The sequence below is a fragment of the Balaenoptera physalus genome, assembly GCF_965194825.1.
Source record: "Balaenoptera physalus genome assembly, chromosome: 2".
Lineage (NCBI taxonomy): Eukaryota > Metazoa > Chordata > Mammalia > Artiodactyla > Balaenopteridae > Balaenoptera > Balaenoptera physalus.
The window spans coordinates 101,311,844-101,329,655 of NC_138883.1; the positions used below are offsets into that span (position 1 = coordinate 101,311,844).

The window sequence follows — 17,812 nt, forward strand, 5'->3', positions numbered from 1 at the left end:
CCATAATGTGGTGGCTCTCATCCAATCAGTTAAAGGCCTTAAGAGCAAAGACAGGTTTCTGGAAGCAGCAATTCTGCCTCAAGACTATACCACAGAAACCCTGCCTTAGTTTCCAGCTTGCTGCCCAGCACTGCAGATTTCAGATGCATTAACTCTTACCTGAATCTGCAACCTGCCAGCACCATCTCACAGATTTCAGACTTGCCAGCTTCCACTATCATGTAAAGCTATTCCGTAAAGTAAATCAATCCCCCCCACCTCATTATCTCTCACTCTCTCATTCTGTGTGTGTGTGTGTGTGTGTGTGTGTGTGTGTGTGTGTGTCCTATTGGTTCTGTTTCTCTGGAAAACCCTGACTAATACAACCACTGAACTTGAGAAGCACAGCATCTCCGCCTGGAATATGGAATGTAGGCATCTCCTAAAGCTTCAGAGGCTGTGTGCGTGCAGACATAGCTCTTGGGTAGTGACACGGAAGCACTAACTTTTGCACTGGTGGGTAGAATTCATTTAAAGGCACATCATTCTCAAATGTCCCATCACCATCAACATCACCACCACCACAACCATCACCAAACTATGACAGTTTTAACCCCCAGCTTCTTAAAACTGGCTGAAAAAATATCACTTATATTGCAAATATCTTCCAGATGACTAGAAATTCTTTTTCCTTAAAAGTGTACCTGTGCTCTTCGCTGTACATTTCCAAAGAGAATCTGCTAGGAAAAGGATGCACTTCTAATTTAGTTGTGAATGCTACAGGAGAAGGATAAAATGACATTTACAGTGCATAGGCCAATTTACTGCTACACAATCAAGCCTGTTATTCCATCAATGGCTACAGTTTCTATGACATCTCAGGTGATCTGTACACTTCAATTACCTGCTAGGACTAACAACAAATCAGAGCATTAGAATGATAAGCACCACCCTGTTCTAATTATTTCTTGTTCCCTTTTGCTAGTAAAGTGAGCTTCTTAAGAAAAACTACATTTCTAATGCATAGCAGAGTATCTAACACAGTAGATGCCCGAAATGGCATACTGTAGTTAACACACAAAATGTGATACCAGAGAGCCACAAACGCATGATTCCATGAACGTTAAATAACACTTTGTATTAATGATGAAAAATTTTCTGAGTGCTTTGATAACTACTCTCTCACTTTATTTTCATAATATATTTATCAGATAGGTAAGGCAAATACTGTTATTCCAATTTTTTAAACATGAGAAAATATTTTCAGAAGGATTAAATAATCTGTCTAGGGTTGCAAGCTAATGTACCAAATCACAAGCCAGACTACAAGGACTTCTGACTCCTTGGTATGGGGATCTATAATATCCTGTTAAGTGCATTATTTTCTTTTTGCTTTTAGAAATATTCCATTGTTAATATCAGAAGCAGTGCTTTTTTTCTTTCGATATATCGTGACACCCTGTAGAGTACTCTATACATGGTAAATGGTCAAGGAGTGTTAATGCACCAATGAGAGCATGATAAATATCAGTTTTGGCAATGAAGAGTCACACCATACTAAGATTATCAGCAAAAAAGACCAGATAACTATAAGCAGGGTGGAAAGCATAAACATGTCCTCCTTGTGGACAATATGCAAATAACTCAAATAAAATAGTTCACCAGTTATGTACCCAAGAATCAGGAAGAAATTCATATCAGTGTCACTAACAACAGGAAAAATAACACATGACCCAGCAATTCAACCCCAAAATAAGAACCTTAGAGATACACTCATACGCGTATATCAGGAAACATAGCAAGAATGTTTATCAATTGGTTATAGCAAACACCTGGAAACAACACTAATATCTATTAAGGAGGATAAATACATAAATTACGGTATTACAGCATTTGCAGATGAAGGGAAAACTATGCATCTGTAAAATGTCTTATTACAGATCGACCTTACAAATATAACATTAAGCAAAAAGCATGTCACAGAGGAAAGTATTCAGAGTGCTACTATTCTAATAAAATCAAAAATATGAAAAAGGAAACTACTATGCTTTTAGGGACACATACATACATGATAAAAATTTTTAAATAAGAAAGATAAACACAATATTCAGGACAGTGGCTACTACTTGCAGGGGAAGAAAAGGAGATGCTATTGGGGAGGAGTATGAGGGGTTTTGAAGATTTTGGTAATATTCTAATTCTAGTTCTTAAGTTGAGTAATAAGTGTACAGATATTTATCTTATTATTTAAAATAAAGATTTATATTAAATATATTTTTTGTATGTCTATTTCATGATTAAAAAAACACCAGTACTAAATTTCACCTGGTCCTATCTAGAAGGAAAACACATCTGTAGCGACAGAGGGAAAAAACAGAAGACATTCCCTATTCTGTTAAAAAAAAAAAAAGGCAAAAATACAAACAGAAAACGAAAAGCTCCGTGACTAACCAAATCTGATAAGCAAATCATCAACATCTATCACTCAGCCTTACAAAATTAGGTTGCCAGTTAGTGCTGAAGTCTCCCTTGGCTGCAAAAAAGTACCTTTGCCTGTTATGATACTAACTAATGATTTCATCTGCAGTATCTTCAGTTACTAGTATAGTTATCACTTCTTGACCAAAAAAACAAAGTGTTATATAGTCCAACACTAAAAATAGATTCTTTAAAAAATCCAGTTTCTATGTTAGCTATAAAATGAATAAAACTGTTTAATTTCTTTTTTGGTGCTTCTGTTTGGTAACTGATAAGCTTTGAATATATAACACTGTTCTTACACCTTCATATTCAAATCTTACAGGTTTAAAATGTAAACGTAAGATGCTAAAAAGAAGGTTTGAAATAAAGTTCCAAAGAGACAAATTAGGAAAAGGATAGGATTTCAAGACAGTCTTTAGGAAATCAGGTATCAGAACTATCCTTTTATAAAAATAAAATCAGGTTATATTTGCTTTTTGTCCCTCTAAGGGCTGGCAAACCTTCAGAGGACTTTACTTCATCGGTGTAGAGAGGATAGCTTTCCTTTGTAGAATGGTGGGGATAAGGGAGAGGATGGGATGTCATAACTGGATACAGGTAACCCCAAGAAATCCACTGGAGTGAGGAGGGGAAGGCTCCTGAGCCTGGGACTACCGACCAGGGTACAAGGATGAGTGTGAGGGAAGACCAGACAAAGAGGCTGCCTTTCCTGCATCTCCTGCCGCGTCAGGTCTTGAGGAAGACCGTGAATCTGCTGAGAACTGACTATCACAAGAGGTGCCTGGGAGAACAGAAGGGTAGAGAGTAGCACCAAGAAAGAGGGAAAAAAATAATTCTATCTCTCCACCATTTTGCCCAGAGTCTCCATAACCACCCCCAAAGCATCCCTCACCTCACAGATACCCAGCCCACTTTTCCTTGTTGCTCTACTGAAATATACCCTTGCTTCACATTTTATACTCGTACAATAGAACTCACCAATCGATTTTCATCAAACACTTCAAAAAGAAGCCGGTGCTGCTGAGGGTGAACCTAAGCAAGAAAAAAACAACCTTTCTTTAAAAACAAGTGAACATCGGAACTATATTCAATATCTTGTAATAACCTATAATGGAAAAGAATCTGAAAAATTATATGTGTGTGTGTGTGTGTGTGTGTGTGTGTGTGTGTGTACTTTGCTGTACACCAAAAACTAACATAACATTGTAAATCAACTATACTTTTAATTTAAAAAAAGTGAACATCAACCCACAAACACTGAGAAATAAATGCTTGAAAATGTTACCATTTCCTAATTCCTGTTATTTACAATATATTTTAAATTACACAAGATACTTAATATATACAAAGCTCAGACCAGTCACAAGTCACCCATTTTCTAGTAATTTTTCCATAATGACAAAGTGGATTTGGTTGCTTATTTTTCCATTTTTTCTAAAATAGAATAAAAGAAAGTAAGATAAAATTTCTTTTTTTTTTTGGCCACATGGTTTACGGGATTTTAGTTCCCCGACCAGGGATCGAACCCACACCCTCCACAGTGAGAGCCTGGAGTCCTAACCACTAGACCTCCAAGAAATTCCTGAAAGTGAGATAAAATTTCAAAAAATTACATATTTACAAGCACTTAAAAATACAGATTAGATTTTAACTTATTATCAATTTTATATACTCACTTTTAATTTATCAGGTTAGAAATACCCAAAATGGATGTTGATTTTATGGAGACTAGTGTTCTGAATCCTTTTAGTACTGAGTTGATAAAACCAATCTTGTTTATACTATCTAAAGTACATAAGCAGTCAAAAAGTATACACTGAGTTTTCACTTACTGTTTATATCTTATAGCATGAGTAAAATTAACATGCGGTAATTTATTTTTCAAAGCCAATGCTTTCATTTTTGCTGAAATGTTTCAATATCAAGTTAATATCTACTAAATATCAAACACAAAGAAAATCTTTAATAATTTGTTATACCAGAGGTTAAGATGATGTATGAAACATTCTCACATTTAAGTTGATATTTTCTCTATGATAAATATATTACATTAAACACTGAGATATTTTAAAACTTTGGTTTACATGCCAAAAGTATCGACAGCCTTCAGAAAAAAGTCCTGTATGTGTGACAAAGATATAGAGATATCTAACCCAATGTCCACTCTCCCTTATGTTCTTCTGAGAACATAATCCTAATTTTACCTGCAACAAGTACCCGGGGTCATCACACTGCACAACTCTTGGGGAGAGGGGCATTAATTTTTTTAAATTGAAATATAACATAAATTCAGTAAAGTATAAAGTTTACTAACCTTAAATATACAGCTTGATGACTTTTCATACATGTTTACTGTGTCATCATCACCCAGATCAAAATATGGAACACTCCATTCTATTTTATGTATTGTTTTCTATGTGAACAGTGCCCTCTGGACTTGTTCAACACTGAGACTCTCAATAAGACTCTCTAAAAAAAGTTCCCTTGCACCCGGGGGTGACCAAAGAGGCCAACCTAGCAGCAGTCACTGGGTGGGACTTCTGGAAGAGCTCTTTATTTATTTATTTCTTTATTTAAAGATTGACTATGCTTTTCTTTTTTAATTAATTAATTAATTAATTAATTAATTTTGGCTGCATTGGGTCTTTATTGCTGCGTGCAGGCTTTCTCTAATTGCAGCGAGCAGGGGCTACTCTTTGTTGCGGTGCATGGGCTTCTCATTGCGGTGGCTTCTCTTGTTGCGGAGCACAGGCTCTAGGTGCATGGGCTTCAGTAGTTGTGGCACATGGGCTCAGTAGTTGTGGCTCGTGGGCTCTAGAGCACAGGCTCAGAAATTGTGGTGCACAGGCTTCGTTGTTCTGTGGCATGTGGGATCTTCCCGGACCATGGCTCAAACCCATGTCCCCTGCATTGGCAGGCGGATTCTTAACCACTGCACCACCAGGGAAGTTCCTGGGAGAGCTTTTTAAATGGGGCTTGACTCAGCTGGGAGAGATGTCGCTTTTGCCCTTTGTACTTCTTTTTCCTGTGTGGAACTTGGTTAGGACAGCTGGCACCCCTACAGTCATATTGTAACCAGGGTGCAACTATGAGGACGGAATCCTCAGTTAAGGGCCAGATATGCCACGGGGATAGAAAAAACAGTGTTAAGACAATAATCTTTTCTAGGAGGATATAGAGGAAATTTTGGGGAGGAGATGACGCTTGAGCTAAGACTTGAAAGATGGAAAGAATCTGAATAAGAAAATATAGATAATATTCACAGCAAGGAGATCGCAGGAGGAAAGGCATGGGGTCAGAATGAGCATGCTGTAAGGAGATCAACTGATAAGAACATTTTTGTGTTAGAAAGTGGTAAGAAAAATTTGGTTAGTCAGGGTAGAGCCAGACTGAGGGCACTGATATCCAGAAAAGGAATTAAGACTTGATTGGTATGGAAGAAAATTAAGCTTTTAAATGAAAAACTCATATGTTGTAGATCATATGTAAATGATCTACAAAAAAAAATACCGTATGCTAACACATGTAATATGTAAATATGTAAATAATAAATATTTACATATGTAAATATGTAAATATTATTTTGTCAGTGATACACAAAATAAATTGGATTAGAGAGAGACCCTGGAGTCCACAGAGACTGTGGCTCTAGTAACTCAGGTATGAAGTGATGAGAGCTTTGCCTGTGATGGTCCCAGTGAGACTAGGGAGGGAGACAAGAACATGAAAAATATTTCGAGGGAAAAAATAAAAAGTCTCAATGTCTAACAAAATACCTGTCAGATAATATAGATGTTCAATGAATACTGCTAAGAAAATAGATATATGTGATTTGAATAGGCCTCTGCTGTCCTGGTTCAGACTATAATTAATAGCTTCCTAACAGGATGCTCTACCTCAACTATCTTACCTTTTAAATCTACCTTTTCTGTTACAACTGGAGTGACCTACCTAAAAGATAGCTTAGGCCATCTTTACTGCCCTACTCAAAAGTTGTTCCCAGTGGCCTAAAGAATAATATTCAAATGCCTGAGCATGGAATGGTGCTTCCTGATCTGAGTCCAATTTGCCTTTCCAGCCTTGTGTCCTGTAACTATCCCCTGCCAACCCAAATACACATACACCCTATGCTCTAATCACACTAGAAACAGTCTAATCACTGCTTACTGCGCTTTCTGATCCGTACTTCTGTACATGCTAAGGTCTCTCCATGTGCAACACCTTCTCAGCTCGACACGTCCAAAATCTACCCCTTGTTCAAGCCTCAGCTCACACGTCAACTCCGCCCTGAAGTCTTACCTCCCATCACTCCCCCTCCTCCGTTTCCAGTTATTAAAAAACTGACTACATTCTTCCATTTATGAAGTTAATAATATGTAATAGCTCTCTACTGAATTATAAAAACACCATAAAAGAATTGGTTACTTGTTTTTTGAGGGGGTTTATATCAAAGGCACACACTAAGTGCAAGAATACAATTTAAAACATGTGGTGAGAATTCTAATGCAAAATGGCAGCCTGAACACAAATATTAATCCTCTCCCTCTTGAGATCCTATTTTCATAATAGCAAAGGAGTTTGTAAAAGGTATTAAAGCGTCACAGCAAAGATCATATGCACATGCAAGGGCCACCAGCAGGCAAGCAACTTCCATACCTCCCTAGTAGGGAGATGAAGTGGGGATGAAAGCAGGCTTCTGAAGAAACTGAAAACTATTAAAAGAACAGAATGTTGAAGCAAAGAGGTCAATGGCCCAAATGAGAGAATATTCCTATGGCACCTAAACCTCTGGTAAACACACTCACACACAGACACACACACATTAAAGAGTTTCTCTTTGTATCTGATTTCAGGTAGAGGTTCAACAATAATGCAACCATCAGTTGTTTGTTTGTTTTTAACATCTTTATTGGAGTATAATTGCTTTACAATGGTGTGTTAGTTTCTGCTGTATAACAAAGTGAGTCAGCTATACGTATACATATATCCCCATATCCCCTCCCTCTTGTGTCTCCCTCCCACCCTCCCTATCCCACCCCTCTAGGTGGTCACAAAGCACCGAGCTGATCTCCCTGTGCTATGTGGCTGCTTCCCACTAGCTATCTATTTTACACTTGGTAGTGTATATATGTCCATGCCACTCTCTCACTTCGTCCCAGCTTACCCTTCCCCCTCCCCTCCCCATGTCCTCAAGTCCATTCTCTACGTCTGCATCTTTATTCCTGTCCTGCCCCTAGGTTCTTCAGAACCATTTTTTTTCTTTCTTCAGATTCCATATATATGTGTTAGCATACGGTATTTGTTTTTCTCTTTCTGACTTCACTCTGTTTGACAGACTCTAGGTCCATCCACCTCACTATAAATAACTCAATTTTGTTTCTTTTTATGGCTCAGTAATGTTCCATTGTATATATGTACCACATCTTCTTTATCCATTCATCTGTCGATGGACACCTAGATTGCTTCCATGTCCTGGCTATTGTAAATAGTGCTGCAATGAACATTGTGGTACATGACTCTTTTTGAATTATGGTTTTCTCAGGGTATATGCCCAGTAGTGGGATTGCTGGGTCATATGATAATTCTATTTTTAGTTTTTTAAGGAACCTCCATACTGTTTTCCATAGTGGCTGTATCGATTTACATTCCCACCAACAGTGCAAGAGGGTTCCCTTTTCTCCACACCCTCTCCAGCATGTATTGTTTGTAGATTTTTTGATGATGGCCATTCTGACTGGTGTGAGGTGATACCTCATTGTAGTTTTGATTTGCATTTCTCTAATGATTAGTGATGTTGGGCATCCTTTCATGTGTTTGTTGGCAATCTGTATATCTTCTTTGGAGAAATGTCTATTTAGGTCTTCTGCCCATTTTTGGATTGGGTTGTTTGTTTTTTTGATATTGAGCTGCATGAGTTGCTTGTATGTTTTGGAGATTAATCCTTTGTCAGCTGCTTCATTTGCAAATATTTTCTCCCATTCTGAAGGTTGTCTTTTCATCTTGTTTATGGTTTCCTTTGTTGTGAAAAAGCTTTTAAGTTCCATTAGGTCCCATTTGTTTATTTTTGTTTTCATTTCCATTTCTCTAGGAGGTGGGTCAAAAAGGATCTTGCTGTGATTTATGTCACAGAGTGTTCTGCCTATGTTTTCCTCTAAGACTTTTATCCTGTCTGGCCTTGCATTTAGGTCTTTAATCCATTTTGAGTTTACTTTTGTATACGCTGTTAGGGAGTGTTCTAATTTCATTCTTTTACACATAGCTGTCCAGTTTTCCCAGCACCACTTACTGAAGAGACTGTCTTTTCTCCACTGTATATTCTTGCTTCCTTTATCAAAGATAAGGTGACCATATGTCTGTGGGTTTATCTGTGGGCTCTCTGTCCTGTTCCACTGATCTATTTTTCTGTGTTTGTGCCAATACCATACTGTCTTGATTACTGTAGCTTTGTAGTATAGTATGAAGTCAGGGAGCTTGATTCCTCCAGCTCTGTTTTTCTTTCTCAAGACTGCTTTGGCTATTCGGGGTCTTTTGTGTTTCCATACAGATTGCGAAATTTTTTGTTCTAGTTCTGTGAAAAATGCCATTGGTAGCTTGATAGGGATTGCACTGAATCTGTACATTGCTTTGGGTAGTAGAGCCATTTTCACAATGTTGATTCTTCCAATCCAAGAACATGGTATATCTCTCCATCTGTTTGTATCACCTTTAATTTCTTTCATCTGTGTCTTATAGTTTTCTGCATACAGGTCTTTTGTCTCCTTAGGTAGGTTTATTCCTAGCTATTTTATTCTTCTTGTTGCAATGGTAAATGGGAGTGTTTCCTTAATTTCTCTTTCATATTTTTCATCATTAGTGTATAGGAATGCAAGAAATTTCTGTGCATTAATTTTGTATCCTGCTACTTTACCAAATTCATTGATTAGCTCTAGTAGTTTTCTGGTGGCATCTTTAGGATTCTCTATGTATAGTATCATGCCATCTGCAAACAGTGACAGCTTTACTTCTTTTCCAATTTGGATTCCGTTTATTTTTTTTCTTCTCTGATTGCTGTGGCTAAAACTTCCAAAACTATGTTGAGTAATAGTGGTGAGAGTGGGCATCCTTGTCTTGTTCCTGATCTTAGTGGAAATGGATTCAGTTTTTCACCATTGAGAATGATGTTGGCTGTGGGTTTGTCAAATATGGCCTTTATTATGTTGAGGTAAGTTCCCTCTATGCCTACTTTCTACTGGGGTTTTTTAATCATAAATGGTGTTGAATTTTGTTGAAAGCTTTTTCTGCATCTATTGAGATGATCAAATGGTTTTTATCCTTCAGTTTGTTAATATGGTGTATCACATTGATTGATTTGCATACATTGAAGAATCCTTGCATTCCTGGGATAAACCCCACTTGATCATGGTGCATGATCCTTTAATGTGCTGTTGAATTCTGTTTGCTAGTATTTTGTTGAGGATTTTTGCATCTATGCTCATCAGTGATATTGGCCTGTAGTTTTTTTGTGACATCTTTGTCTGGTTTTGGTATCAGGGTGATGGTGGTCTCATAGAATGAGTTTGGGAGTGTTCCTTCCCCTGCTATATTTTGGAAGAGTTTGAGAAGGATAGGTGTTAGCTCTTCTCTAAATGTTTGATAGAATTCGCCTGTGAATCCATCTGGTCCTGGGCTTTTGTTTGTTGGAAGATTTTAAGTCACAGTTTCAATTTCAGTGCCTCTGATTGGTGTGTGTATATTTTCTATTTGTTCCTGGTTCAGTCTCAGAAGGTTGTGCTTTTCTAAGAATTTGTCAATTTCTTCCAGGTTGTTCATTTTATTGGCATACAGTTGCTCATAGTAATCTCTCATGATCCTTTGTATTTCTGCAGTGTCAGTTGTTACTTCTCCCTTTCATTTCTAATTCTATTGATTTGAGTCTTTTCCCTTTTTTTCTTGATGAGTCTGGCTAATGGTTTATCGATTTCATTTATCTTGTCTAAGAACCAACTTTTAGTTTTATAGATCTTTGCTATCATTTCCTTTGTTTCTTTTTCATTTATTTCTGATCTGATCTTTATGATTTCTTTCCTTCTGCTAACATTGGGGTTTTTTGGTCCTTCTTTCTCTAATTGCTTTAGGTGTAAGTTTAGGTTGTTTATGTGAGATTTTTTCTTGTTTCTTGAGGTAGTATTGTATTGCTATAATCTTCCCTCTTAGAACTGCTTTTGCTGCATCCCAGAGGTTTTGGGTTGTCGCGTTTTCACTGTCATTTGTTTCTAGGTATTTTCTGATTTCCTCTGATTTCTTCAGTGAGCTCTTGGTTATTTAGTAGTGTATTGTTTAGCCCCCATGTGTTTGTATTTTTTACAGTTTTTTTCCTGTAATTGATATCTCGTCTTATAGCGTTGTGGTTGGAAAAGAAACTTGATCCGATTTCAATTTTCTTAAATTTACCAAGGCTTGATTTGTGACCCAAGATATGATCTATCGTGGAGAATGTTCCATGAGCACTTGAGAAGAAAGTGTATTCTGTTGTTTTTGGATGGAATGTCCTACAAATATCAATTAAGTCCATCTTGTTTAATGTATCATTTAAAGCTTGTGTTCCCTTATTTATTTTCATTTTGGATCATCTGTCCATTGGTGAAAGTGGGGTGTTAAAGTCCCGTACTATGATTGTGTTACTGTCAATTTCCCCTTCTAGGGTTTTTAGCATTTGCCTTATGTATTGAGGTGCTCCTATGTTGGGTGCATAAATATTTACAATTGTTGTATCTTCTTCTTGGATTGAACCCTTGATCATTATGTAGTGTCCTTCTTTGTCTCTTGTAATAGTCTTTATTTTAAAGTCTATTTTGTCTGATATGAGAATTGCTACTCCAGCTTTCTTTTGATTTCCATTTCCATGGAATATCTTTTTCCATGCCCTCACTTTCAATCTCACTTTTCAGTCCCTAAGTCTGAAGTGAGTCTCCTGTAGACAGCATATATATGGGTCTTGTTTTTGTATCCATTCAGCCAGTCTATGTCTTTTGGTTGGAGCATTTAATCCATTTACATTTAAGGTAATTATTGATATGTATGTTCTTATTACTGTTTTCTTAATTGTTTTGGGTTTGTTTTTGGAGGTCTTTTCCTTCTCTTGTGTTTCTTGCCTAGAGAAGTTCCTTTAGCATTTGCTGTAAAGCTGATTTGGTGGTGCTGAATTCTCTTAGCTTTTGCTTGTCTCTAAAGGTTTTAATTTCTCCATCAAATCTAAATGAGACCCTTGTTGGGTAGAGTAATCTTGGTTGTAGGTTTTTCCCTTTCATTACTTTAAATATGTCCTGCCACTCCCTTCTGGCTTGTAGAATTTCTGCAGAAAGATCAGCTGTTAACCTTATGGGGAATTCCCTTGTATGTTATTTGTTGCTTTTCCCTTGCTGCTTTTAATAATTTTTCTTTGTATTTAATTTTTGATAGTTTGATTAATATGTGTCTTGGCATGTTTCTCCTTGGATTTATCCTGTATGGGACTCTCTGTGCTTCCTGTACTTGATTGACTATTTCCTTTTCCATATTTGGGAAGTTTTCAACTATAATCTCTTCAAATATTTTCTCAGTCCCTTTCTTTTTCTCTTCTTCTTCTGGGATCCCATACTTCAAATGTTGGTGTGTTTAATGTTGTCCCAGAGGTCTCTGAGACTGTCTTCAATTCTTTTTATTCTTTTTTCTTTATTCTACCCTGCTGCAGTTATTTCCACTATTTTATCTTCCAGGTCACTTATCCGTTCTTCTGCCTCAGTTATTCTGCTATTGATTCCTTCTAGAGGATTTTTAATTTCATTTATTGTGTTGTTCATCATTGTTTATTTGCTCTTTAGTTCTTCTAGGTCCTTGTTAAACGTTTCTTGTATTTTCTCCATTCTATTTCCAAGATTTTGGATCATCTTTACTATCATTACTCTGAATTTTTTTTCAGGTAAACTGCCTACTTCCTCTTCATTTGTTTGGTCTGGTGGGTTTTTACCTTGCTCCTTCATCTGCTGTGTATTTCTCTGTCTTCTCATTTTGCTTAACTTACTGTGTTTGGGTTCTCCTTTTCACAGGATGCAGGTTTGTAGTTCCCATTGTTTTTCGTGCCTGCCCCCAGTGGGTAAGGTTGGTTCAGTGGGTTGTGTAGGCTTCCTGGTGGAGGGGAGTAGTACCTGTGTTCTGGTGAATGAGGTTGGATCTTCTCTTTCTGGTGGGTAGGACCGCATCCGGTGGTGTGTTTTGGGGTGTCTGTGAACTTATTATGATTTTAGGCAGCCTCTCTGGTAATGGGTGGGGTTGTGTTCCTGTCTTGCTCGTTGTTTGGCATGGGGTGTCCAGCACTGGAGCTTGCTGGTCGTTGAGTGGAGCTGGGTCTTAGCGTTGAGATGGAGATCTCTGGGAGAGCTCTCGTTGATTGATATTATGTGGGGCCAGGAGGTCTCTGGTGGTCCAGTGTCCTGAAGTCGGCTCTCCCACCTCAGTGGCTAAGGCCTGACACCCGGCTGGAGCAACAAGACCCTGTCAGTCTCACAGCTCATCGCAACTCCACAGCCGAGGGCAAGGGGTTTCTCTCAGCTCCAGGTTGCAGTGCTGCAGGGAAGTGTTCAGATTGGCTTGCCTCCCACAGACGTCCAGAGCAGTCTGGACAAAGCCACAGAGCATCTCATGTCTCACTCTCTGATCCTCCTTGCTCTATCGATTTTGGAGCTGTTGCCCCCGTTTTAATCATGAGGCTTTAGAGCTCTGTAGCAGATGCTATTAGAGCTCAGCCTGTCATCCCATGGATCCCTACAGCATTTTTGTGCGCACCTGCTCCCCGAGCACGTGCTCTCTCAACAGCAGCACCTGCATCTCCTTCAACCATCAGTTTTAATATATAAAATATAAATAACTAAAAATGTAACATGTAATTGTTGAATGTTTAGGCTTTTCATATATAGAAGCAATAGATGATTAGCAGAGATCACAGATGTATAAACAGAAAAACTGTCCCCAAAGGAAAGAGATACTTAAGAAACACCTTTAAAAACTGTAAGGTATATCCTTAGAAAAATTTGGGAAAGTCTTGCATCCATACAGCTAAAATAGGGCACTATAAGAAGAAGCGAGGAGTGGTGTTGCAACTAAAAATAACTGTTGAATTCAAATATAAGCAATTTTAGATAAATTTGCAGAAATCTCCCAAAATGTAGAGCAAAAAGCTAAGCTGAAGGAAAATATGAGAGAAAATAAAAAGAGGATTTTCTGAACAGATTCAGTGAAAGAATTAAGCCCTAATGCCCTAAAACAGAGGTTAAGTAAGTTACAGCTTATGGACCAAAGCCAGCCAGGCACTTGCTTGCTTTTTTTTTTTTTTTTTTTAACAGCCCATAAGATAATAATTTTTTTTACATTTTAGAATGGTTACCTTTTAAATGCCTATATAAGTACCTACACAGTAGCCTCAATTTTTGTCTCCTGCCTGTGTGACACCTAAAATATTTACTACCTGGCCCTTTATGAAAAAGTTTGCTGACTCCTGTCCTAAGACATTTACTCTATGTTATCTATTGATTTATCTCATATATCTAGGATGGTACTCAGTAAGACCGTCCTTGGAATATGTGAGGAAACTATCACTCAAATCATTTTCTGTGTTCTGTGGTTCACATGAGGAATTCTGACTGAGAAAGATAAGAATCAGTCTAGGTAACCCTGCACCCAACTAGCTGGAATCCCCAAACGATAATACAAACAGAGGGAAGGAAATTATTAAAGAAATTATTCACACGAAAATTTTCAGAGCTGAAGGGAAACAGTACTCTTTAAATTGAAATGCTTATCAAAGGCCCAATATAATGACACTGTACACACAAGGTATACTGCTGTGAAATTTTAAAACACCAGGGTAAAGATAAATCATCACATTTTTCACAGCGAGAGAAGGATCACCCCCAAAGGAACAAGAAGCAGCCTTTTCAATAGCGATATCATGCTCAAAGTTGATAAAGCACTGTCTTCAAGTTTCTGAGGAAAAATGATTTTCAACCTAGACTCCTATGAGGGGCCAAACTACTGGCCAAATATAAGTTGGCGATCTACTCATCTATCAGCTGGAAGTCAGTTTGGGACAGGGATGTGTGAGCTATTCAGCAGAATGGGAATAAGGACCAGCATGACAAACAGAAACAGTTAAAGAGGGGTTCCTTCTGGGAAGCAGGAATAGGAGGGGAGAGGTTGGGGCACCAGAGTCTATTGCTTTTCATTATAAGCCCCTTTATACTATCTCATTTTAAAGCTATGTGTGAATTCTTTGATGAGATGATTTTTTAAAAATTTATTAAAAATAGGAGTAAAGCTATGGTCATAAAAATAGAGTTTACAGGGTCATATTTATAGGAAAGGTGTAAGAAGAAGAAACAAAAATAAAAATATTGAGATAGGTTTTTTGAAAAATGTCTAAGTCTATAAATGCATAAAATAGTAGAGGAAAAAAATACTTTCCAGAGGAGTAACCAAATTCTCAAAGAAGGACAAAGGTATTGACAAATGTCAATTTATTCTCTGGTATTCATAAAGAACCTGAAGTAATGCTTCTGGAAATTATGCTGGTGGTTGCAGGAAAAAAAAACAATGCAGTCATACTTTTTAAAAGCTTTATAAAGATATAATATATATACCATGTAACTGACCCACTGAAAATGCACAATTCAATGGTTTTTAGTATATTCACAGAGTATGCAACCACCCTCGCAATTCTGGAACATTTTCATCACCTCAAAAAGAAGCCCCATGCCCTTGAGCAGTCACTCCTGATTTCCCAACTTCCTCAGTCTCAGACAACCTCTAATATATTTTCTGTCTCTATAGATTTGCCTATTACAGACATTTAACATGAGGGGAATCTTACAATATGTGGTCTTTTGTAACTGGCTTCTTTTACTTTGCATAATGTGTCCGAGGTTCACCCATGTTGTAGCATGTATCAGTACTTCATTCTTTCTATAACTGAATAATATCCCACTGTATGTATATACCCCATTTTGTTTATCCATTCATTTGTTGATGGACCTATGGGTTGTTTCTACTTTTTGACTATAATTAATAATGATGCTATGAGTATTCATGTACAAGTTTTTGTGCGGACATATGTGGTAAGTAGATTTTAAAATAAAAACTGTGTAAAAAGTAAAATGAACTAGATAAGTATTTTTACAAGCTTTAAGCATTATATAAATAGAAACTATCTTTGCATTTTTATCTACATATTTTATGTCTTTCTAATTTGTTTCTCTATACAGTTATTGCTTATCAACAAATATAAAAATGAATTATAGATACACAGCCATGGGGGGAAAACCCAAACAGTAAAAAAAAAGATATTCAGTATAGTGAATTATAAATCTCTCACCCTTTCCCCACCCTCAGAGAAAATACTGTGAACAGTTTCTTGGTCCTTCTAGAAGTATTTTTTGCAAATACCAGCGTGTGAGAAAGCTGTTCTGTTTTTACACAAAAAGGTGCATCATATATACAATGTTTTGCACCTTTGCTCCTTCATTTAATATATTTTGAAACTTAACATCCTATCAATACATATACCTCTGTCTCTTTTTAAACAGCTGATGAGGATTTCATTATACGGCTACACCATACCTTACTTAGTGCTTTATTTATGGGGCACCCCAGCCTTCTTCCTAGCTAACAGAATTCTGATTTTATTCAAATAATGGATGATAATGTGTGTCAGGGATACAGGCAGCTACTCCCTACCCCGACCCCACCCACCCCGGAGCTGACTTCTGATTCCTCTAAGCCTCCCGGTAATTCCACTCTCTTTACTAATGACTGGGTTAGAAATACACACACAACATAATTCCGGCCCAAGAGATATGAATAAAAGTCTCCTCGGGAAACTTTTGGAAAAGGGTTCTTCACTTTTTAAAAGAGACATGTGAGGAAACATTCTCCCTTTTCTACCTCTGGGCATCATCATGGGAGGCTATGTCATTAGGAACTGCTGCAAGCTTCTTGTGACCATGGACAGAAAGGCAAGAGAATCCCAGAGAGGCTAGGATTACTTGAAGCTGAAAGCATCCTAAATGATACACTTCAGAAGGGCCTTCCCTAAATACCCTACATTGAGAGAATCCCCTCAAGTCTCTAATATCCCCTGATACTCACTCCCTAGCACCCAGTGTTTTCCCTTGACAAGTCTCAGCACATTGGTAATTCTTTTGAGAAACTAGTTTATAGGGGTCCACAGCAGACAGTAAGCTTCGCTGAGGGTAGGGATTGTGGCCTCACATTAATAAGCATTAGCAAAGTGACTGGGAAAAAATATCACACAAATTCTTCTTGTGTGTGCGGAGGTGGAGGAGTATAAATACATGGATAAAAATACATAGGAAAAAATACCAGACTATCACACAATCAGTGGTGGCATTATGGAGGTTAAATTATGGCTGATTTTTATTTCTCTTTCTAAAAATATCTGTGGTGTACAAGTTATGTTGCTTCTGTAACATAATACTAATATATTCATGAACATATACACATTTTGTAAATATAATATGATGAGTATGAATACTAAAGATATAAACTGAGCACCATGGGTGCACAGGGAATGAAGTGGGGCTGTCTTTTTTTCAGATGCTCATACACTATGCTGATGCGCAGATTATATAATGTGTACATTGCTCCTAATGTGTCAAACTTTTTTCCCTCCTGATAACTTGCCTCCCTTGGTCTCATATGAGCAACTATAAGTGTAGATTTTACTATAATTTTCTATTGAGCATTAACTTCAATTTGGAGTCTCCCCTGTTTGTTGATCTACCAGTAACAGTTCTCCACAAAAGACTTTCTTCGAACTTCACATTTTCTCAAAGATATAAAGGCTCCCTTCAACTTCTGGCCACAATTTCCATTTGGCTGAATGCCCAATAATCAACATTTTACTGTACTATGTTATCTCAATAGACATTTTTATGTGAATACATTCAATGGAAAACATTTTGTGCTATGTATAAATAATGATATAAATGACAAGAAGAAAAGAGAGGACCGCACATAATTATGTCCTTTGTACAGCAAGTATTAAGTCGCCATGTGTTTTCTATATCTAGCTGTGATGAATTAGCATTGATCCACAAAAATTTATCTAGTTACCCTTGCAATAAATTTGCAAATTTCTGATTAAAATAAATGCACGGCCTACGATCCCAAAATAGAGGAATACTGGCTAAAACATTTGGCAACAGTGAAATTATAGTAAAAGAAACAATGCATAAAAGGCTGTAAAGTACTGAGCCAGGTTTATCATCTACAAACGGCCTTCTTTCTTATTTTTGTAGTAACATCTCTAACTCAAGAGTAGTAC

General features: G+C 37.3%; 1 protein-coding gene across 1 annotated transcript in view; it reads right to left on the reverse strand.

Moving 5' to 3' along the window:
• The window catches only part of NEDD4 (NEDD4 E3 ubiquitin protein ligase), a 147,567-nt gene that overhangs the window by 99,039 nt on the left and 30,716 nt on the right, over nt 1–17,812 (reverse strand). The window contains exon 5 of the mRNA XM_082444960.1: nt 3,439–3,492. Coding sequence (XP_082301086.1) covers nt 3,439–3,492 — 54 coding nt within the window. The remainder of the gene's footprint in view (nt 1–3,438; nt 3,493–17,812) is intronic.